This window comes from Zingiber officinale, unplaced genomic scaffold (genome assembly GCF_018446385.1).
Source record: "Zingiber officinale cultivar Zhangliang unplaced genomic scaffold, Zo_v1.1 ctg209, whole genome shotgun sequence".
Taxonomy (NCBI): domain Eukaryota; kingdom Viridiplantae; phylum Streptophyta; class Magnoliopsida; order Zingiberales; family Zingiberaceae; genus Zingiber; species Zingiber officinale.
In genome coordinates, this window is record NW_024589891.1 from 1 (window position 1) to 22,525 (window position 22,525).

The following is a 22,525-nucleotide window of genomic DNA, read 5'->3' on the forward strand; positions in this document are numbered from 1 at the left end:
CTTCCTAATCATTCCAATAAATTACCATTAGCACTTACTTTGCCTTGGGAATTGGGACAAGTTGCCCAATGGCAACCTGTTGAGTGGCTGTGTGTGATTCAATTGAATTCTATGAAAGGGAGAGGCCATGATTTCTGCAACAGACACCACTGCAACAAATAATCATAATTAATGATAAAAAAAATTAAAGGAAAAATAATAATAATAATTGAGGTGGTGGATATTGATGATGTCTTGTAGCATCATTGATTGAGAGCCTTCTGCCCCTCCTTTCTGGTTAAAGCTGGACAAAGGAAACAAAGTCATTCAGAAATCTGTTGAATTCCACTCAGTTTTTGTGTTCAGACGTAATTTAATGGGGGAAAAAAAAGGAAGAATGATCATTCTTCTTTTTTCTCTGATGGTTTTTGAGTAGCATATTCACAATCGACAGGGGCGATCCAAAGACCCAGGAGTATGAACAAGTGTACACACAGCAATAAACATGAAGAGTAGACATTTGAAGGGTAGATGTTCCAGCAAAGCTCCACTCCAGCAAACAAAATGAGTCTGAAAAAACAAATTATATCAATCAAAAGCATTACGAGTCTATAATGAATGATCTTGCCGAGAACCAACCTTAGAGGTGTAGGGAAAGGCGATATCCACAAAAGGAAGGGCAAGGAGTAGAAGTACCTGAAACAGTTGAGAGATTTCTTCTTAGAGTAAGAATTTAGTAGTATTTGTTTGACTCAGCAAATACTTGGGTTGTGTATTTGTTGCAGAGATTATAGGTTGAAAATGACTCACCAAGAGTAGAACTGGTAATGAAGGGACCGAGCACATACTATGCCAATGAAATTCCCGGTAAACATAACAGAAGCAACATCTAGATGGATGTCAGCCCACTTGCATGTTCAGTCAAAGGAAACATAAGGTAAAATACTTGGTAAAAATTTAAAGCATACATGATTTGTTAAGAGTTTTGGTTCTTGGTTCATAGGAATGAAATCGTCGAATAGATGATAAGGCATCACTGACTTTGACCTTCAAGAGAATAAAAAGCCCTTCGCTCCTGCCAATGCAAGTTGATGGATTCATTGACTTTTACTATTTCATAAATGTTGCAACTCTGAGTAACTATAGATAATGTAATTTGTAGATGTTATAAGCAAAACATTTTGTAAAATGATCCTTCCTGCACTTTAGATATTCTCAGAAAGTAACAGTTAATTTCAGATTAAAATGTTTCGGTCTTGTTAGAGAAAGGATTAAGGATGCATATTAGTACATGGGCAAACAGATATAAGAAGATCTGAATGAAAGAAGAAGGAACAAAGATTTAAGCACTCACTTGGACCACCTAAACTGTGCAAAAATTGCAAGCAACATGAGATGAAGAACCAACAGAGCAATGGAAAACTCCTTTGATACAAATATCTGTTCTGGAACAAACTTGAAATTAACAGACCTGAAAAAATCATGCTATGAGAATTATGTGTATCTAACCCCATCAATATCCTGAAACACACGCGACAAGTACAAACATTAAAAGCATTTTTTCCTATGTCTTGGAAGAGACTAGTGATTAAGATGTAGGAGCCTGAAATAATCTCCACAGATAGGATATCAGCACATACAGTATGTAATCTCCAGGACAAGAAAATATTCATTACCAACCTAACATAATTGGGACCTAATATCAGCATGTACAAAAATGAACATTGGTTTGCTATATCAAACAAAAACGTTTTGAAAGAGATGAAAATTATAAAATCTTATTTGGCAAACAAACATTCACTTTCTACACTATTTTTTAAAATAAAAATAAAAAATATTTGATTTAAAATATTCATTTTCATAGTAAAACTAATGTAAACGATAGAAAATCTTGCCTAACTCCATTATTATATAAATATACAAAAAACAACAAATTAATAGTACCAAAGAAATTAACCAATTATCAACACCCAAAATTATATTAATTAAATAAAATGATTATCCTTATCTTAAATAATCATTTGTTATCATTAAATAATTTAGCATTAAGAGATATAAATGAAATGTAAAGTACAATTTTATGTGAAAATATGTAAGGGTAAAATATAATTAAAAAATAATTAAAAATCTATGATTATGAGGGTAGTGTAAAATTTTTAAAATTTTATATCAATTTTTGGGCTAATGGCGAAATTATACAATTTTAAACTATGTAGTGTTTATGTTGCCTGTATTCGTCTACTAAGGTGGTGTCTTGGCTTCTACAAGTTGTAACTTAGCAATGGAATATGTTATAAAGAAAGTATAAATTTATTTTTTAGGACAATCAATTATACTGGAAATATCTAAGGTTGTCAAGATTGAATATGCACCAGAAATGAATGAAGACACGTCCAAGGTTAAAGGCTCTTGATAAGTACTCAACTGGATATGTCAGCAAGAAAGGTAAGCCCAATATGATCTGCAAATTCACCATTTAATTGTTAAGAAGGGAAATGTAAATCCATAAGTGGTTTGCTAAGCATTGAGTTGAAAGAGCATCAAACTCTTAAAAACCAGAGTTCAAGTGATCAAATTATTATTTTATAAAGAGATGAAGGCATAGAATAATAAATAAGTATAGATAAATCTAGAAAACTAAGCATTGTTGAGGTGCTAGCACTATAAGGAACATCAAAGGCTGGTTTAAGTCAAAGTAATTACACCAATATCACAAAATTATCACTATACAACTAAGGTCATATATGGGCAGACTCTTATTGGAAAAAAGAATTCAAATAGAACTGAATAGCTATTAATAAATAAGTAAATAACTAATTCATCACTCTGAAAATGATCTCAATGAAAAAATTGTTTCTTTGTAGTAGATTGGTTATCTTTCTCCTCTATCAACAAGCAGGCATCTTTCGACATGAACTTGGAAAGAAAACTCACATGATGCCAGAAAATTAACCAGCAAGGTGATGAGTTATCATAGTTAAGATGCGATTTGGACCTAACATATCCATTTAGTTCAGTTCTAGGCCTAGTTTGCCACAACTATATAATATAAATACGCAATATCATCTGAAACAAGCACAACTTGAGTGAAATTGACTTATCAACTTCTACCTTAGGCTTATACAACTGGAATACAAATCAAGTAAATAGAGTAATATATATCAGGGCTTAAAACAATAAAGGTTTTGTAATTTAATGGGTAAATGACAAAAGAAATAGTGAGAAAATTTCAGTTTTCGCAAGGATTAACATCTACATAGAAAATGGAAGATGAGAAACAAATTCTTAGCTCCCTTTCTTTACAGATTTAGATATTGCATCAAAGTAACTTTATATGAAGAAGAGAGCATAAAATCTTAAACTGCAGTGAGTAACTTAGTACCAGGTACATGTCAAATGTGACAATTCAGTTCATTCAAACAGTAAACAGAATACTAATGGCCAAATTTCCTTAGTGGGTAAACTGTAAAGGACCTTTCAAGGAGAGAGACAAATTTGGAAATATAAAATTTCACTAAAAAGTGAAACCTGATATGGATGAATTAAAGCCAATTCAAGAATACCAGTACAGGAAAGAGCAACATGAAAAGAATAAGAAAAAATATTTTATGGAAGAGATTCCAATATTAAGTAGATTGTAATAATCCAAATTTTTAAAATGTGTAGAAGTAGAACAAGAAATTTACACTTTGAAGGATATGGTAAAGAAAAACATGTAGATTCATAGACTGATACCTGCACTAGTGCAGCACCAAACAAGGTAGAAAAGACGCCCTTAATATCAAGAGCCTACAGCATGATACTCAAATTAACAACAGAAAACTATCAATAAGCATCAACAGATTACAGATGAACCAAAGTATCTAATAAATGGATCTTCAGGAGCATATTTGTATACCTTCAACATGAGCAGAAACAGAGGTGGTGCATAAAGAAGAACATTCATCTTAATTGCCACAGCTCCACTACAGAGACAAAAGGCAAATGTGAAAGATCAAAACACAAATAGACATCAACCATCATAGTCATAAACCTCATTTACTATTGCTTATGATATTTGACAGATAAAAAAAGTGTGTACCTGTAAATAATCAAAGCCATATGCCATTTTTGACATAGAACCAAAGCTAGAGAAGCATGAAGCAAAGTCATTGCAAAACAGTCATTAAACAGACGAAGAACAAAAATGGAATGCACCCTCTTTGACAAACAAAGGAGACTGAAAGCCCACCATGGAAGCTGTCAAAATATTCAAAGATCAAAGGTGGCATAGAAAATAATCATAGAGACGGAAATGCATGTAAAACAGTCAGATGTGAGGAACTTATTTTATGATGCATAAAATCCAGTTTAATAATTATCCTTTGCATTCATCTGATCTAAATTTTTTTCAAGGATCAATCAACAATGATTTCTATATAATATAACTGTGATTTATTTTATATATTTGATACATATTTTCCACTAACCAGTACTGACAATGATACATAAATGCTAGCAAAGATGTCCCAATCTAGCTTGTGTCATAAATTTCAATGAAAGACAAGAAATATAATGCTATTACTCTCATGGAGTATGCAAGACAATTTGTGCTACCAGTTAAAACAACAACAGAAACAAAACCAGTAAAATGAAGACCAAGTTTTGCCTTAAGATTCTAAATAAGAAAAAAGGTTTAGTTAGAGACATCACCCAGCATAGAAGACATTCATACACTAAGACTAAGAAATGAAATAACATAAATATGCTGACGCACAGAAAAAAGATCTAGTAGTTCAGCTACATAAGTGAGGTAAAAAATGCATATCGTATGAGACAGCCAAATTGAATTTCAGTGAATAAACCACAAACATATCAAAATTGTAATATGAAGCACATGGACAAAAACAACAGAGAGGTAACAAAGACATAAGTAACTTCTTGTAATAAACTCTCAAGAGTTTTCATACCACATCTGATTTTATATAGATGAAGAAAATAACCGCCAGGTTTATTATATAAAGAATGCCAAACAAGATCTGCAAGAGGTAAACAATGGTAAGAACATAATTAATCACACTAATATTTCATCATGTGTGTAAGAAGACCACAAGCAAACTTTTTAATAGCCCTTCTAATGGTAAGTAAATAAGTAAAAGCCTGATCAGTTTGACCCTTGAAAGAACTGAGAAACAGAGTTTTTTTCACTTATTTTCCTAGGAAGATATTTTCATTGTTTGTAGCTCCTAAAATAATTAGATATGGCAATTCACATATCTCATAAGATTGCCGAAAGGCATGGATATCCCTATCACCATCATCAATCAATTATATTTATCCCAACTATTTGGGAGTGGCTGCATGAACCTTATCTCATCCTTGCATTGAACTCTATGCAAGACAACATCACCGGCAATATTTAAATCTAATTGATTCATTTCCTATTGCATTGAACTGTATGCAAGATAACATCACCGGCAAGTGAACTTGCATTGAATATTCCATTCTTGTTAAATAATTGATCCAAGATATTCAAAACCTAAAGGAATTTCTTATCCTTCCAGCCTAACTATTCCATCAATTTTTTTCTTAAGTATATTGAACATAATTAATTTATAATATGGAGGACCAAAAGAGAAAATGAGCTTAAGGAAACTATAACTGCATGATCAATAATGTAAATAACATGTCTACATCTTAGAAGCACATCAATTCAAAAGGAAAAAAAGAAATGCAATTTCTCAGGTAACAATGACAGCTCTACATTCTACATTCAATGTCCCGTTCTCCTACACTGAAAATTCAAACAGGATGAGGTTCACTTCTTAAGAATTCTCAATAACGTTATTATAAACATTCGCTTAACACATAAAAACTTTAACAATTATCAACAAAGCCCAAATACATCTTTGAAAACTAATTCAAAGCCATTAAAATGGAAGATAACCTGGAAAAACCTTTTGCAGATTCACTGGCATCTCACCTGCGCAGGAAAGACTTCTCCTCCAGTCAGAAATTTGATGCCAGAATAGACATAGAGAAACCCAGCTGGATAAACCAATGGGCCTGTGTCCCCCTTCAGTTTGGTGTAATCCCTCTCTCCTCCAAGGAACCCATCTACCTGTCATTACAAAGGATACTACTAAGCTTGAAAAATTATATATATTTTTTGTTCTATGTCGAGTAAGAACGCAGCTTTAACCTAATAATTACAAAGAGTCAGTACCTGGGACATGTATGCATCCCAATCAATCTTCGTATCTGAGCAGGGATTGCATAGTAGAAAGAAAGATCAAGCTACAACAATAGAACAACTATGTAAAACGGGGCAAAAATGTGATTTTGCGGATCTCACAAGGGACGTAGGCGATGATGAGAGCGATCAGGACGGCATCGAGAACCAACAGCGCGGATGCAAATACAGACTTTGAGATCCTGAAGCCCCCGACGACCGGAGAGATATCCTTCGCCAGAGACCTTGCCGGCGCCATGGGCCCGGGCACCCGCGTCGCAGTCCCCCCCGTCCTCCTCCGATCCCTTCGCTTTGGCGCCCGCCGTCTCTAGCAATATGCTTGCTAAACCACAGTCGGATCGAGCCAAAGTCAGTTGGGCTAATTTTACTGGCCGATCAATTTATTTAGATTCTTCACGTGCGCATCGGAAATTATCATTTTGTCGTTTGCTCCCCAAAATTTACCAGCCTTCAATTTATTCCTTTTCCTCTCCTATTTTGCAACATTGCTCTTTGCTCCGACATTTTTTTTTGTAATTTTAACTAAATTTCTAAATTGTAAAATAATTTTGGTAAAAAAAATAAAACAGGGAGCTCTTTTAAATATTATTATTATTCATAATAAAAACTTATATTAATTTTTCTCCAAAAAAAATACTGATAACTAAAGATTGATCAGATAATATTCACAAATAAAATAGATTTTTTTTGCAATAGTTACAAAGTCAGGGAGCAATATGAAAATCACAGACCCTCCTCTGCTGGCCTGCCATTCACTTACTTCCACTATAAAAAACCATCCCGAGCCCTGCTCTCTTCCCAAGCCAACTCTCCGCCATTAACGCTGATCCTCGAGCTCCATACGAAGCCGAAAGATGGGAGGGGCCCTGTCCTGCTGCATCTCCAAGCCCCGTTACCTGGACGATGACAACGACTACAGCTGCGACGCCGCCGCCGCCGCATCCCGGAGGGTCAGCCCGAGAGACGAGGACTGGGGCCGGTGGGGAGCCGGAGAGCCGGACGTCGACTCCAAGGCGTCCTCCTTCATCGCCAAGTTCCACGAGGCGCGCTGCATGGACGCAGAGAGCTACGAGGCTCGCGTCGTCAACCGCGAGAAGCAAACTCCGAATCCTCGTTCAGCTAATCACCAATTATTTATCGCCTAATTATGTATTAATCCAGTCGTTAATCTCTTTGCAATATTTGATGTGTTCATGAATCGACGATCAATGAAATTTGGTGTTCATTCTACAATTAAGAGTTTATTTCCAATGCTGCATTTTTCTGCTTTGCTCTGTTTTTTCCCTGCTTCTTGAATGAAGAGATTCATTTCGACCAAGCCATTACTGAGTGGACTAAAATCAAAAGACCGGCGCCATTCTTTCATTTATTATAAAAAAATTATCTCCTTTCAATATATTTTTAAATTATTCTTATTTTTATACTTTATTTCTTATTAGTATCCATAGCTACCATAATGGTACAATCGTAGTGGATCATAATTGAAAATCGATGAGATGAATATTGACGATGTGGTGTTTTTATTGATCTCCTATGGATTTCGCTTCGACCTGTAATATAACTGACGTCGGTGCCAAGATAAGGAAGGGGTCCCGACAATGGCCCTCCGATACTCAAGTCTGTTTCCGACGAAGAAGAAGAAGAAACAATAAGTGGAGCAACAAGAAAACTGTAGCGCAACAGTAAAATATCGCATACCTCCGTTGAAGCTTGGACCCCCCCCCCCCCCACCCTCTTTATATAAAGCTTCGGTAGCGCGTGTGCATACTTCCCCAGACGGGCACGCATCTCAAAGTTTTCTCTAAAAAGACTTGTCAGTAAAGTGTCCCTGACACAGTACGTTAACAAGCTGAGCATATCTCTGAAGTGACAGTGGAACCTTCCGTCGTACGATCCTTTGTCTGACCATGCCGCCTGTCAGCGGTACTAGCTCCCAAAAAAATATTGAAAGATAGTGTGCTATGTCTATTGTTTGGCCGAGCGGAATAGCCGCTCGATCGGAATCCCATTGTCATCGCGCTGTCCGTTGTTGGGCCGAGCGGGATAGCCGCTCAGTCGGAAGTCCACTGTCTGCATGCTCTATTGCTGGGCCGAGCGGGATAGTCGCTCGATCGAAATTCCACTGTCCGCATGCTCTATTGTTGGGCCGAGCGGGATAGCCGCCCGGCCGGAAGTTCACTGTCCATGTGTTTGGCTGATATTGAGTTTGCTGCTAGACCGAGCGAGGTGACCACTCGGCCGAAGTCGAACTCTATCGATGTCATACTTTGTTGTTCGCCCGAGCGGGGTAGCTGCTCGGCCGAAGTTGAACCCTTGATGTCATGCCTTGTTGTCTTACCGAGCGGGGTAACCGCTAGGCTCTGCTTCTGCGCGCCGTCTCCCTTGAGCGTCGGTTGTTTGATTGCTTCGTGTCGAAGTCGACGACGGGTCGGGGCCTTCTCCCCAGTCGAGGCATGTTTCACCCGACAGGCCAAAACCTTCCACTCGTTGACCGTCTTGACTTTGACCTTCTTTGATCTCCGCCGTGGCAACAGGGTGGAGTCCTCCATCATCACTGCATCACAAGTCTCCCCCTGAAGTCTAGTCGAAAGAGGTAGTCCGACTGACTGGACAATTGTCCGAGTAGGTTTCCTCCCGATCGGCCTTCGAGACTGTGTGGTTTCCGATCAGGTTAAGACCGATCCTCACCCGATCGTCCTGCTGAAGCTTGTCATTCGGGCATAGGTATGCTCCCTTGATTCGATCGGCATGACAAAGGTTTGCACTTGTAAAAATTCTCCTTGGGCTGTCTCGGGCGAGCGCGAGTTAGGCTGATGTCATCCAAATTTCTTGGAAATCATGCAAATCTCCGGTCATTAAGGCTGAGCACGCTCCACGCCTTCATTAATTGCTGACCCGTGGTGATACACCACATGTCACGCCCGTTGTCGCCGCACATCTGACGCGACAGGGCACTGATGTGATGTTTGACGGTTTGAATTCGATGGCCCGATTGTTGCCTTGGCTTCCGTGACCTAAATCGGACGGCTCCGGTCGGTCGAACCAGAAGTTTATAAGTTCGCCGCGTCGCTTCCTTCGCACACTTCTTCGAGTTCGCGTTCTTCGGCAGCCATCTGTTCCTGTTTTCTTCGTTCTCTGGCGATCCTCTCTGTTCCGATGCATCCTTCGCACCCCGACGACCTTCTTCCTAGTAAGCTTTCTTCCAATCGCGACTGCCTTTGTGCTTTTCGGCCTCTCTTTCTGTTCCGGCAGTATTCCAGCGACATTTTTCCATCTTCGATCGCATTTCTTCCCCTTAAACTCCTTTCCGTTTTTGTTTTTGGGGAAGGCAAGTTCCTCGCAACCGTCTGCTTCTGTCCCTGGACTTTGGTACACATCCATGGAGTCTAGGTTCGATGGAGATGACGCCGAGAGCTTAAGAGATGTATTCAAACTCTCTTCTGATCATCAGATCGTCTTGCCTTCTCCCTCCGATCGACACAATTCTCCATCGACCGACTGTATCTATTTTTTTTAGGATCAGTTTATCGCCGGTCTATGATTTCCCCTTCATCCCTTCATTCACGCAGTTTGCAAATTTTTTCGCATTTTCCTCCCTCAACTTGTGCCGAACTCCTTCCGACTGCTGTACGGCGTTGTTGTTTTGTTTCGTCTGTACGACATCCCCCTTACTCCTCGGGTCTTCCACTATTTTCACTATCCCAAACTGTCAGATCTAGGGACTTTCCTCTTCCAGTCTCGAGTCGGTCTAGTTTTCTTCGACAAGATGTTGACCTCCAACAAGAACTGGAAAGAATATTTTTTCTTCATGCGTCTTCCCGAGCGGCCAGACTTCCCGACCAGCTGGCAGCTCGAAGTGGCGCCTCAGCCTCCTCTGAAAAGTTACAAGAATCGATCGGACTACCTGAACGCAACAACTTTGATGTTGTCCAGTCAAAAGTACGACATCCACAAATTGCTACTGGAAGACGTCCTTTATATCTTTGGCTTAAGCCCGATCCACACCCGGCTGCCGACCAGCCTAGGTATGAAGCTCCTTTAATTCTTCCTTTGATGCTAACTGATTTCTCTTTCTCTTTTGCAGTCGAAGTCATGATGCGAGCACATCTGGCCGGCAGGGCGAAGCTCAAGGACGCCATGATCAATGCGGTGGTCGTTGAAGAGCTGGCCAGCCGCGGCCTGCAGCCGGTTAGCTCACACAAAAAACCCCAGGATGAGAGCGAGGTGACGCCCATCTTGGTGAGCGAAGGCGAGGCCAGCCATGCACCGAACGGAGGAGCCACCACGGGATGACAGCCTCCATCCGAGCGACGCCCGATCATCCCGGTGGAGGAGTCATCGGGTTCGACCTCCTCTGATGTACCACTGAACAAGCGCAAGAGGCGCTGAGCAGAGCCCTCATCTCGCTCTACCACTTTAAGGGCGCGATCTACCGAGCGAGTTAAGACTTCGACCCTTACTCCACTCCCGGAGATTACGACAGCTACATCGTCTGATCGGACGCCTTCTCTAGCCGAGCTGCCGCAGGGAACTCTCGCCGCACCACCAGTGGCCTTCATGCCACCGCCTTCTAAGTCCACGAAGGTAAAAAAAAGTCTGGCATCCACCTGGCGCCTGCCTCCCGACTGTATAGCCGAGCGACCTCGACGCAATCGGCCCCGAGTGGTCATCGCCATATAACGGCGATCATCCACCTGCCGACCGAAGAATATTACGAGTCGAGCGCCAAGTCTCAAGCCCCCGAGCACCAAATTCACATCCAAAGGCCGCTTGCAAAGATCTGGGAGAACGCTCGTGTCCGTGCGATGATCATGCCCCCAGGGGCGCTCACGGACTGCCACAACCCAGATGTCCACTGGGGTAAGTGTTCCCTTTATTGCACCTTCTTATATTACCTCTAATCGGCGTTAACCTTTCCTTGCTCATCCGCAGTACTGGGTGGAGAGCCTGACCATGTGCCACAGACTCGCATTTTTAGAGGAGGAAGTAAAGCAGCTGAAGGTGTCGAGCGACCAATCCTCCGCCATTTAGGAAAAAACAGACACTGAGGTGGCCATGCTGCGGGCAGCTCTGGAGAAGAGCGACAAACTGCTCAAGGCCGAGCAGACCAAGAGCGCCGGGCAGGCCACGATGTTGGAGCGGATGAATAAGCAGGTCACCACTTTTGATAATATAATCGAGTTGGCCAACACACGGAAGAACCGGGACATCGCCAACCTCGATAAGAAGAATAAAGAGGCCCGGGCCCTCGCCTAAAAGCTTAAGGAAGCTGAGGACTTCCTAGTCGCCGAGCGGCACAGCCGGTCAGTTGAGGAGGCTGCTCTTTGAGGCCAACTCGCCGATAAAGATAAGGCATTGTCCACTACCAAGGATGAACTAGAGAGCTCCCAAGCGGCCTTGAGGATTTATCAGGATGTTGAGGTGAGTAGGTTTGATGTCATGAAGCAAGCCTACATCTGCTCTTTGTAGTCGACCGGGCCCTTCGACTATTTGACTTGGCGATGACGGGACGATCGATTAGCTCCGTGAGAGAGGCCTCCTGCTGATCACTCTGACCAACAATGTCATTAGCTGGGACAAGTTCACTACCGCGCTGCCGGACGATGCCTTGGACTATCTTGAGTGAGACAGAGCCCTGTAAACTGTAAAATTTTTGAAGTTTAAATGCATGTTCGTCCGTTCGGACAAGCTTTACCTTTTTGTTTTTCAACTCCTTGAGTATTGCAAAAGTTCGTGGCCTCGTTTATGATTATTCTATCAGCCGATTGACCCCTCTAGTACTTAGAGTCCATAATTTCGCAATCCAAGGAGTATTTTAAAAAATAGTGTCGAACGGTCGCTATATTATGAAGACTTTGAGCTTTTGAGTAGCCGGGTTCATGGTCGACTATTCATCGATGTTTGCCCGCTTACTGAGCTTTCGAAGACTGCTCGACCCCGAACGGGGGAGACCAGGAAACCCGTGTGTTGGTCCGAGACCAGGGAAGACTACTCGACCCCGAATGGGGATAGGTTGAAATCCAATGTACTGGTGCAAGACCAGTGAAGCTCACTCGACTTTTAGAGCTCGTGGCTCCAACCAAAAAACCTGGCTGATCACCTCGGGAGTCTCTGACTCGAGGGTTTATAGTCGTCGTTCGAATATTGATGAAGACTTGGGTTTTTTAGGTCGTCGCTCGACCGTTGTTGAAGAATATGTGAAGACTCGAGTTTAAGGTCGTCGCTTGACCGTTGATGGAGACATGCGTTTAACGTTGTCGCTCGTCGTTAATGGAGACACGCGTTTAAGGTCGACGCTCAACTGCTGTGTAAACTCGGGTTTAAGGACGCTGTTCGACCGTCGATAGAGACAAGGGTTTAATGTCGTCGCTCGACCGCCAGTGGAGACACACGTTTAAGGTCGGCGCTCGACTGTTGATGTTGATAAGGGTTTAAGGTCACCACTTGACCGTTGGTGGAGACACGCATTTAACGTCGTCGCTCGACGATTTGATGTAAACATCGACCATTGTAAACACATGTCTAAGGTCGCCGCTCGACCGTTGGTGGAGACACACGTTTAACGTCGTCACTCAACGATTTGAATGAGACAAGGGTTTAATGACGCCGCTCAACCGTTGCTGGAGACAAGGGTTTAACGTCACCGCTCGACGATTTAAAGATGTATTTCAAGAGGCCTTTGCTTTTCTATTCAACTTTTGCCCTACACTTGAGAGATATACAAGAAATACAGTATATAGTATTCACTCGCACACCTCTCATCCAACCCTGTAGATTGAAGATGGTGTGCGCTCTATGGTCTCTCTAGTTGTCTTCCCTCTTCGTCCTCCAGATAGTAGGCGCCCGAACGGAGTTTCTGCACGACCTTTAATGGTTCTGCCTATGGTGCCTCGAGCTTGGCGACGTCACCGACCGGCTTCACTTTCTTCCAAATGAGATCATCGACCTGGAAGGACCTCAGGATCACTCGTCGATTGTAGTTCTGTTTCATTCGTTGCCGGTATGCTGTTAACCGAACTGTCACTTTTGCCTGCATTTTGTCCACCAAGTCAAACTCCATCAGCCTCCGTTCGGTGTTTCCTTCGTCGTAGAGCTGCACCCGATCGGATTCTACTCCGACCTCCACGAGGACAACTGCTTCGCTCCCGTACACCAACTGGAATAGGGTTACGTCAGTCGCCTCCTTTGGAGTTGTGTAGAGAGCACATAGCATACTAGGGAGCTCGTCGACCCAACTGCCTTCCATGTGGTCGAACTAAGCGCGTAAGACTCTAAGGATCTCCTGATTGGCGACTTCGACTTGCCCGTTGCCCTGAGGGTAGGTCACCGAGGTGAAGGCTTGTTGAATGTCATAGCCTTTACAACATTCTCTAAGCTCCCGGCTAGCGAACTGTCTTCCGATGTCGGATACGAGTCGACATGGGATTCCGAATCGGCAAATAATGTTTTTCTAAATAAATTTGATTACCATCTGCTCGGTGATTCTTACAAGCAACTCGGCTTCTACCCACTTCGAGAAGTAGTCCACCGCAATGAACAGAAACTTTCGATGATCGGTCGCTATGGGGAATCACCCAACGATATCCATGCTCCATTGGTTGAACGAGCGTGATACCGTGGATGCTTTTATTTCCTTGGTCGGTCGGTGCGACATGCTGTGATATTTCTGGCAGGACAAGCAAGTGACCACCGTCTGAGCGACGTCTTCTTAGAGGGTCGGTCAAAAATATCTGGTTAGGAGTATCTTTCGGGGTAATGTACGACCACCCGGATGACCTCCACAAGAGTCTTGGTGCACCTCCTTCAAGATGTACTCGACGTCTTCCGCTCCGACGCACTTGAGAAGGGCCCTAGAGAAGGCCAGCTTGTAAAGCTGGTCCCCACCACCAAGGTGAACCGCCCAACCCTCTTCTTCAGTAATCGAGCTTCTTCCGGATCGGCAGGTGTAGCTCCCAACCACAAAAACTCTGTCAGGATTGTTCTCCAGTCGTTCGGGAAGGTTATTCCCTCCATCTGATCGATGTGCATCACAAGTGAGACTTGCTCGATCGGCTAACCTATGACGATCAACGTTAACGAACTGGCTAGTTTCGCTAACTAATCTACCGCCTGGTTCTCCGATCGAGAGATATTTTGTATAATGACCTCCTGGAAGTTGGTCTTCAGCTTCTCGAAAGTCTATGCATAGAGCCTTAGCCAAGCGTTGTTTATCTCGAATATCCCGGATCGCTGCTGGGCGGCGAGCTGAGAGTCTGAGTGGATGAGGACTTTAACCGCTCCCACATGCCAAGCTGTCTGTAGGACGACTATCAGCGCTTCATACTCTGCTTCGTTATTAGTGGCTCGGTAGTCCAGCCGAATGAATAGCTGCATCCGATCCTCCCGTGGTGAGATAAGCAATATGTCGATTCTGCTGCCTTGCTGAGTGGACGAGCCGTCCATATATATCTTCCATGTTGCTGTCGGCTCGTCACTCTGGACTTCTATGACGAAATCTGCCAAGGCTTGAGTCTTAATCGTCGCTCGGGGTGATATTGAATGTCGAACTCACTAAATTTTGTCGTCCACTTAATCAGCCGTCCAGATGCCTTCGGATTGAGGGGGGCTAAGCGTTGTTAGTCATCACAATTATTGAGTGTGCCAGGAAGTACGGGTGAAGTCTCCACGCAACGAGTACTAATGCATAAGCCAACTTTTCGATACCAGTGTAATGGGACTCAGCATCTTTTAATATATGGCTAAAAAAATATACAGGCTGCTGCTCTTGGCCGTTTTGTCTAACTAGAGCCGACCCGACCGCATGCTCATTAGATGACAAGTAAATCCAAAGCGGCTCACCAATAATTGACATGGCCAGTATAGGCAAGGAATTTAGGTTCTCCTTGAGTTCTTCCAATGCCCGATCACACTTGGCGTCCCACTAAAATTTTGTGGCTTGACGAAGTACCTTGAAGAATGGCAGGCTCCGATTGGACGACTTGCATATGAATCTGGACAGCGCCGTGATCCGACCGGTCAACCTCTGAGCTTCCTTCAAGTTTTGAGGCGGAGGCATGGCTTGTAAAGCTTGGACCTTGCTCGGATTGGCTTCGATGCCCCGTTCGGTGACTATGTAGCCTAGGAAGCAGCCACTCTTCGCGTCGAACAAACACTCACTCGGGTTCAGCTTTATTCCATATGTCCTCAGCGTCCGATAAGTCTCGTTGATATATGCGCATAAGTCAGCAGCTCGAAGTGATTTAATCAATATGTCGTCGACGTATACCTTCATATTACGACTGATCTGTCGTCGAAACACTTTGTTCATCAGCATCTGATAGGTGGCTCTGACATTCTTCAGTCCGAATGGTATGACGTTGACGCAGTATGTTCCATCGGTCGTAATAAAGCTGACCTTTTCCTGGTCCTTGCGAGTGAGCGACACTTGGTGGTACTCTTGATACGCGTCAAACATGCAGATCAGCTCGCAGGTTGCCGTCGAGTCCACCATTTGATCTATCCTGGGCAACGGATAGAAGTCCTTTGAGCATGCCTTGTTTAGATCATGGAAGTCGATGCAGATCCGTCATTTGTTCCCCGACTTGGAGACTAGCACAACATTAGCTAGCCAGCTCGGGAATTGGACTTCCCTGATATGGTCAGCCTCCAGTAGCTTCTCTATCTCCGCCCAAATGATCACGTTCTGCTCTGCGCTGAAATCCCTTTTCCTTTGTTTCACCGGCCCGGCGTTCGGTCGAACGTGAAGCTCGTGCTGAGCCACGCTTAGGGAGATGCTAGGAAGCTAATGGGTCGACCAGGCGAATACGTCGTGATTTTATTTAAAGCAGGCGACAAGCTCTGCCTTCTTCTTCTCCTCCTCCAGGTCGGCGGCGATGAAAGTTGTTGCCTCCGTTCAGCTGGGGTGGATCTGGAACTCCTCATTTTCTTCGTATACCAAGGTAGGGGGTTTCTCAGTGATCGCGTTTACCTCTAGTCGCGGAGCCTTCCGAGCGGATCTTGCCTCGGTTTTGACCATCTCCACATAGCAGCGCCGAGCGACCAGTTCGTCGCCTTTGGCCTCGCCCACCTGATCGTCCACTAGGAACTTTATCTTCTGGCAATAAGTTGACACCACCGCCCGAAACTCGTTGAGAGTCGGTCGGCCCAAGATGACGTTGTAGGCCAATGATGCGTCCACCACTATGAAGTTGGTAGTCCGGGTCCTCCTCAACGACTCTTCTCCCAGCGAGATGGCCAACCTTGCTTGGCCGATCAATCTGCAGCTAATCGTACGTCTTTTTAAAGATGATGTTCACCGAACTCCCTATGTCGACGAAAGTCCGATGAATGGTGTAGTTAGCGATCACTGCTCGGATGATCAGAGCATTATCATGAGGGATCTCTACTCCCTCCAAATCTCTAGGGCCGAAGCTGATCTGGGAGCCTTCGGCCTTCTCCTTGCTACATCCCACGGCGTGGATCTCCAACCGCCAAGCGTATGACTTCCTAGCTCGATTGGAGTCGTTGCCTATCGGCCCTCCGGCGATCATGCCTATCTCTTCTCGGGAGGCATTGTTCCTGTTTTCTTCTTCCCAAACCAATGACCTGTTTCGCTCAACCGAGATCTTGGAGGGATCGGTGTCCTCCCTTAGCTGATGTTGATGATGGCGCTCGAGCTCCCTTCTTTCTTCCTCCTGCCGTCCGGTCGATCGATGCCTCTGTCGCCGATCGGGAGAAGGAGATCGGCGTCGGTACCCTCTTGGGGTCGGTCGGCTGACAATCGGTGTCAGTCCTCGGTAGTCCCGCGTGTTGTGCGTCACCGACTGTGGAATGAACAAAACATAGACGTCCATATCTTTCCTTCGATGTCTTAGGCCGACTAGATGCCACATGCTATATGGCATATGCCCTGGTCTCCTAGTGCGACCATGCTCCTTCAGCCCTCGGCCCCTTGGGTGGTTGATGGTTGCTTGACGGTCGACACCGAATGCTCGGTCGGTGCCTCCTTTCTTCTGGTCGCCTGGGTTTCTTCCACATTGATATATTCATTGGCCTTCTTGAGCATGTGGTCGAAGTTCCTAGGCGGCTTCCTGATGAGTGACCAGAAAAAATCTCCCTCAACGAGCCCTTGGGTGAAGACGTTCATCATCGTCTCGGACGAGACCGAGGGATGTCCATGACCACTTGATTGAAGCACTGAATGTACGATTAGAGCGCTTCCTTAGGCAGTTTCATGGCAAGAGGCTGACGCTTGTCTTCTGGTAGCGTCGGCTGCTAGCGAAGTGATGCTGGAACGGGGCTCGGAAATTCTTAAAGCTTCGTATCGAGCCGTTCGACAGTCTTCTGAACCAACGCTGCGTCGATTCGGAGAGAGTCGTGAGGAAGACACGACACTTCACTCTGTCCGTGCATTGTTGTAGCGTGGCTTTGTTATCGAACCGATCTAGATGATCATCTGGGTCGGTCGATCCGTTGTACGTCCCGATCGCTAACAGGGTGTAGTGTCGCAGAGCGTCTTGTAAGATCTCCTCTGAGAACTGTCTGTTGATTCGTTCAGGAGACGTGTTGCTTTGGGACGCCTTGTCTTTTTGTGCATCCCGAATAGGAGCATCGTCTGAAGATGATCCCCGCTCCTAATGCTCTTGGGCTATCTCCGAGGGGGTCTGGGACAAAGCTCGATGGAAGGGGATCGACGCGAGCGACGCTTTCCCTTGTGTGCCGATTGGCCTTCGGTTCTGTCCCCATACGGAGAGTTGCTCCGCTCGGTCTTCTTGCCCCACTCGCCTATTGGCTGCCGATGTTGCAGGTTATGACACTTTCCGATCGGTCAACGCCTGTTGTTGTCGTTGTTTTTGTTCAATCCTTTTTATTGCTCAGGCTTGAATGAGCATCTCAAGCTCCTCTTGAGTGAGCGTCACAGTGGTGAGTCATTCAGTGTCCTCCATCTTCTCGGCTTGGATGCAGGTGACGTTCCCACAGACGACGCCAAATATGCTCCTGTCCAAAAGTCGATGAGATGGATGTTGGAGATGTGGCGGTCCCGCTGACCTCTTGTGGACTTCGCTCCACCTGCAACACAACTGACGTTAGTGCCGAGCCAGGGAAGGGGTCCTCGACGATGACCCTCCGATACTCAAGTTAGTCTCCGACGAAGAAGAAGAAGAAGAAGTAGTAAGCGGAGCAACAAGAAGACTATAACGCAACAGTAAAATATCGCATACCTCCACTGAAGCTTGGACCCCCCCTTTATATAGAGCTTCGGTAGCGCGTGTGCACGCTTCCCCAGGCGAGCACACATCTCAAAGCTTTCTCTGAAAAGACTTGTCAATAAAGTGTCCATGACATAGTACCTTAACAAGCTGAGCATATCCCTAAAGTGACAATGGAAGCTTCCGCCATACGATCCTCTGTCTGACCATGTCGCCTGTCAATGGCATTAGCTCCCAAAAGGATATCGAAAGATAGTGTACTGTGTCTAGTGCTTGGCCGTGCGGAATAACCGCTCGATCGTAATTCCATTGTCTGCACGCTGTCCGTTATCGAGCCAAGCGGAATAGCCGCTAGGCCGAAAGTCCACTGTCCGTATGCTCTGTTGCTGGGTCGAGCGGGATAGTCACCCGGTCAGAAGTTTATTGTCCGCGTGCTCGACTGATGTTGAGTCTGCTGCTAGACCGAGTGAGGTGGCCGCTCGGCCGAAGTCGAACTCTGTTGATGTCATACTTTGCTGTCCGGCCGAGCGAGGTAGTTGCTTGTCGAAGTTGAACCCTTGATGTCATGCCCTGTTATCTTGCCGAGCGGGGTAGCCGCTCGGCTCTGCTTTTGCGCGTTGTCTCCCTTGAGCGTCAGTTGTTTAATTGTTCTGTGTGAAATCGATGACGGGTCGAAGCCTTCTCCCCTATCAGGGCATGTTTCACCCCGATCGGCCAAAACCTTCCACTCATTGACCGTCTTAACTTTGACCTCCTTTGACCTCCACCGTGGCAGCGGAGTGGGGTCCTTCATCATCACCGCATCAGTAGTAGTTATAGAATCATAATTATTATAATTATATAATAATTATAGGATTATAACTATTATATTTGTGTAGTAGTTATGAACTATTATATAATTATAGCAGCTATAATTCTATAACACAGTCGTTACCGTTATAATAATTACAAAATAGTAACTTTTATAATATCACGTTGAAATTGATTAAAAGTAAAATATCAATTATGATTTATAACTATTATAATATAATGTTGACTTAATCAGTGTTTATCAAAGATGAAATATTTGTAGTGTGATAGTTATATAATTATTATATCATTACATATTTTAACAGTTATGCATTATAAAATATAGCAGTATTAATATTTATCAAAAATAGAATATATATTATAGCAATTGTAAAATAATAACGGCTATAATTATACAACCGTTAAAGAATTATAGTTGTTATATATAGTTATATAATAATTATTAGAAAAAAAAATATTAATACCGATAAAACAATGTTATGATAATAGGGGCGTCATTATGACGTTTCCAACACAAAAGGATGTCATTTTGCGCAATTACTGTTGCCATTATTATATTATGGTTCACTAATTCCTTTTTTCTTCTAAATGGGAATTTCTTAAGACTACTGTTAATGTTGAGAAATTAGAACAGTCTTAAAGGTGTGTGTAAGCATCGCAAAGAAGAGACGCAAATTTAATGGAGATTGGAGAAATTCCCCATGAGCTTCACAAGAATTCCCTTTTCATTATTTTTTTTTTCAATTCTTTGCTCCAACTTTTTGATTTATTTATTTTGGTCACATGTTACAAATCCCACACCATTAATATCTTAATACCTAGTTTAATCACATTTAAACTAATGGAACTTCATCCATCCAAAGTGCATTATTATAACTTATCTCACACCATTATTATTTTTTTTGTTATTATAAATTAATATGCCCTAGTGGTGGTTTATCACATTAAGACGAGGGTTTATTCCCCCTAAGAAAAAATATCTCATCCATTGGGAGGTTGTTATGTACTCTAATTTATCTATCGGAAGCCGATAAGATTGGATCGTTTGAGATAGGTGCATCATCTTTTTACCACGTTATTATAAATTCATATAAAACACATTTAATATTTTGTTGAATCTTGACTAAGATAAAAAAAAATACAGTATATTTAGAGAATTAATTAAGTCCACTAAGTGTTATAAAAGTATTACTAGGAGGATCAAGATATAATACAGTGTATCATAGTTATAAAACTATGTGCTCCCATAGGTGTGGTATAATAGTAAAACATTATGAAGAATAATAAAAGGATCAATTTGAATTTCTAAATAAATATATCTTATAAGTCACTTCTAAGTGTATAAATTATGTTCTGAAAAATTATTTATCTTTCAGATTAATTAGCTGGATATCAAAATTATATATGAAAGACCTTAAATGGAGGAAAGGATTCTCTTAGTCTACTCTAGGCCTATTTTTATATTGTCTTTCACGTTGCCTCTCTTTTTAAATAAACAAAAACCACTTTCATCTCTCGGCTGCACACCATAAGGAAAAAGTTTGGGCATCAAAAATATTAATTAGTTGAAAAGATCTAAAAAGGTTTCAACTTTCTTTCTCCTACTGGATTCTCTTTAGTCTCTTCTCCTACGTCCTTTTTTCTCTCTTTTTGCTGATGATCTTTCTGTCCCCCTTCCCTCTGATGAATAATGCATGAAGAAGCAATTTTTTATTTGAAAGTTGCATGGAAGTCTCTGTCATTCATGATCATGATGGAATGCAATCCTTCCAGTTCATGAACCTCTGGAGTGCATTCACCTTGACTAGCCATTAACTTCCACCTCTTTTCTTGCTTGGACTAATTGGAACCTGCATGAATTCGTGCATGATTCCTTTTGTGTGCTCATTTTGATGGTGTAGAGTCCTTTTCCAAGTTATTTCCTTCTCATGTGTCCAAACTTCGCTTAACTAATCTTGTAGATAGACAATCTTTTTCCTTGCACACAAAATTGACCTCTAGAATATTTATCCCATTTGAAATTTAAACAAGCTTTACCATTACACTTCACCTGCGGGGTACCCTTTTGCCTCCCATTAGTTAGAAGCTATGTGAGTCTTCAAAGCTCAATCCACTATATTATGTTCCTTAGTCTACATCGCTGGATCGCTTTGCATCACATAAATTTCTATCCAACTTAGGCTACTATACAATCTCGCTAAAAGGTTTAAAATGTATAATTAATCATGTTAAACCATTAGGTACTAAACCACTCTCATGGAACTTGATTCTTCAATCAGAATCTAGCTAAGTTTACAAGAATAAGTTCTTCTGTAGTTTGTTTAATCTATCCACTAGAATTTGAATAAAGACGACACAATCATAGAAGTTACACTAGAGATTAAATAACTTATTTTACTCTTTGCGTCAAGTGATTAATGTTGAGAGAACACCACCGTGTTATTGGAAATTTAGACCTTATCATCTCAAAAGGGCCACCTTTTGAAAGTTTCTATCAGCTGTAAGTGGCTCTAATTATAGCAATTTTGTACTGGAAAAATTTGATGTCAAATGAGGAATTTGCAAAAGGATAACTATGAACTTGAATGGGCATTTATGAGAAAGAACTTGAAGAGACAGACCTGAAGAAATGGAGGTAAGTTCTTGATTGGCTCCTTGGTTGTAATGACATTGCATAAGCTCTTCAATTCACAGCTTTGTTATCAGAAGATAGGTAGTGGTACTTGATTGATGGAACATGCTGGTTAAGAAGAGAATTTCCCAACACATTAGTATCATTATTCACTAATTTCTATCCTTCGAACTTCTCTCCAAGTAAATCAAGTAAATTAAAAATAAATGTTCATCCTTGCAAGTAAATAACAATATAAAAGAAAAACAAAAAATCACACCTCTTTCATCCTTCCTCTATTTTCTATCCACCCTATTTTCTCTCTTCACGACAAGAAAAACACCTTTAAAATTTGTAATAGCGAAATAAAGTATTTTTTTACATTATAAGGTATCCAAAATACTAGCTAGACTTAACATTTTAACTCCTGATTAATGTGAATTCAAGCTGCAAAGTTTTGACTCTCCAGAAATACAAGACTGTATATTCCTAACTTAATTTGCAAGGTCAATAGACAAACAAAATTTTAGATGAAGAGAGTTTTGCAACATGCCTTATATCGCATGAATCATCCAAAGGAATGGACAAAATGACGCAGCACTTCTCATGTATGCATGCTTGATTAAGAGATCACTCCAATAAGTACCATTCAGAATACAACTGAAACAATATGCTGCTAAGTTACATTTGATTCTGACCCTCTTG

The 22,525-nt window shown here is 42.5% G+C and overlaps 1 protein-coding gene across 3 annotated transcripts; it reads right to left on the minus strand.

The window, feature by feature from the left end:
- Window positions 1-6: 6 nt before the first annotated feature.
- On the minus strand, window positions 7-21,933 carry LOC122036790 (dol-P-Man:Man(5)GlcNAc(2)-PP-Dol alpha-1,3-mannosyltransferase-like). 3 transcript variants are annotated; one of them, XM_042596205.1, is made up of 15 exons: window positions 21,831-21,933; window positions 6,314-6,533; window positions 6,185-6,219; window positions 5,942-6,079; window positions 4,929-4,997; window positions 4,061-4,218; window positions 3,878-3,944; window positions 3,715-3,768; window positions 2,352-2,440; window positions 1,334-1,450; window positions 948-1,054; window positions 790-868; window positions 619-675; window positions 475-549; window positions 7-283 (listed from the first exon to the last, which is right to left on the minus strand). In XM_042596205.1, exons 2-15 carry the CDS (start codon window positions 6,447-6,449, stop codon window positions 169-171), a joined length of 1,296 nt encoding a protein of 431 aa, XP_042452139.1. In that variant the 5' UTR covers window positions 6,450-6,533; window positions 21,831-21,933; the 3' UTR covers window positions 7-168. The 3 variants fall into 3 exon arrangements, with proteins under 3 accessions (XP_042452139.1, XP_042452138.1, XP_042452140.1); XM_042596204.1 differs by lacking the exon at window positions 21,831-21,933 and having other exon boundaries at window positions 6,314-6,583; XM_042596206.1 differs by lacking the exons at window positions 7-283; window positions 21,831-21,933 and having other exon boundaries at window positions 293-549; window positions 6,314-6,582.
- Between the last annotated feature and the right edge of the window lie 592 nt (window positions 21,934-22,525).

Bases quoted from the DNA above. Each gene is read 5' to 3' on its own strand.
- LOC122036790 (XM_042596205.1), bottom strand. From the start codon at position 6,449: ATGGCGCCGGCAAGGTCTCTGGCGAAGGATATCTCTCCGGTCGTCGGG. The intron at 4,998-5,941 runs GTGAGATGCCAG...TACCTCTTGCAG, and splicing joins GAGAAGTCTTTCCTGCGCAG to ATCTTGTTTGGCATTCTTTA. The intron at 2,441-3,714 runs GTATCAGTCTAT...GTGAATTTGCAG, and splicing joins TTGGTGCTGCACTAGTGCAG to ATCATATTGGGCTTACCTTT.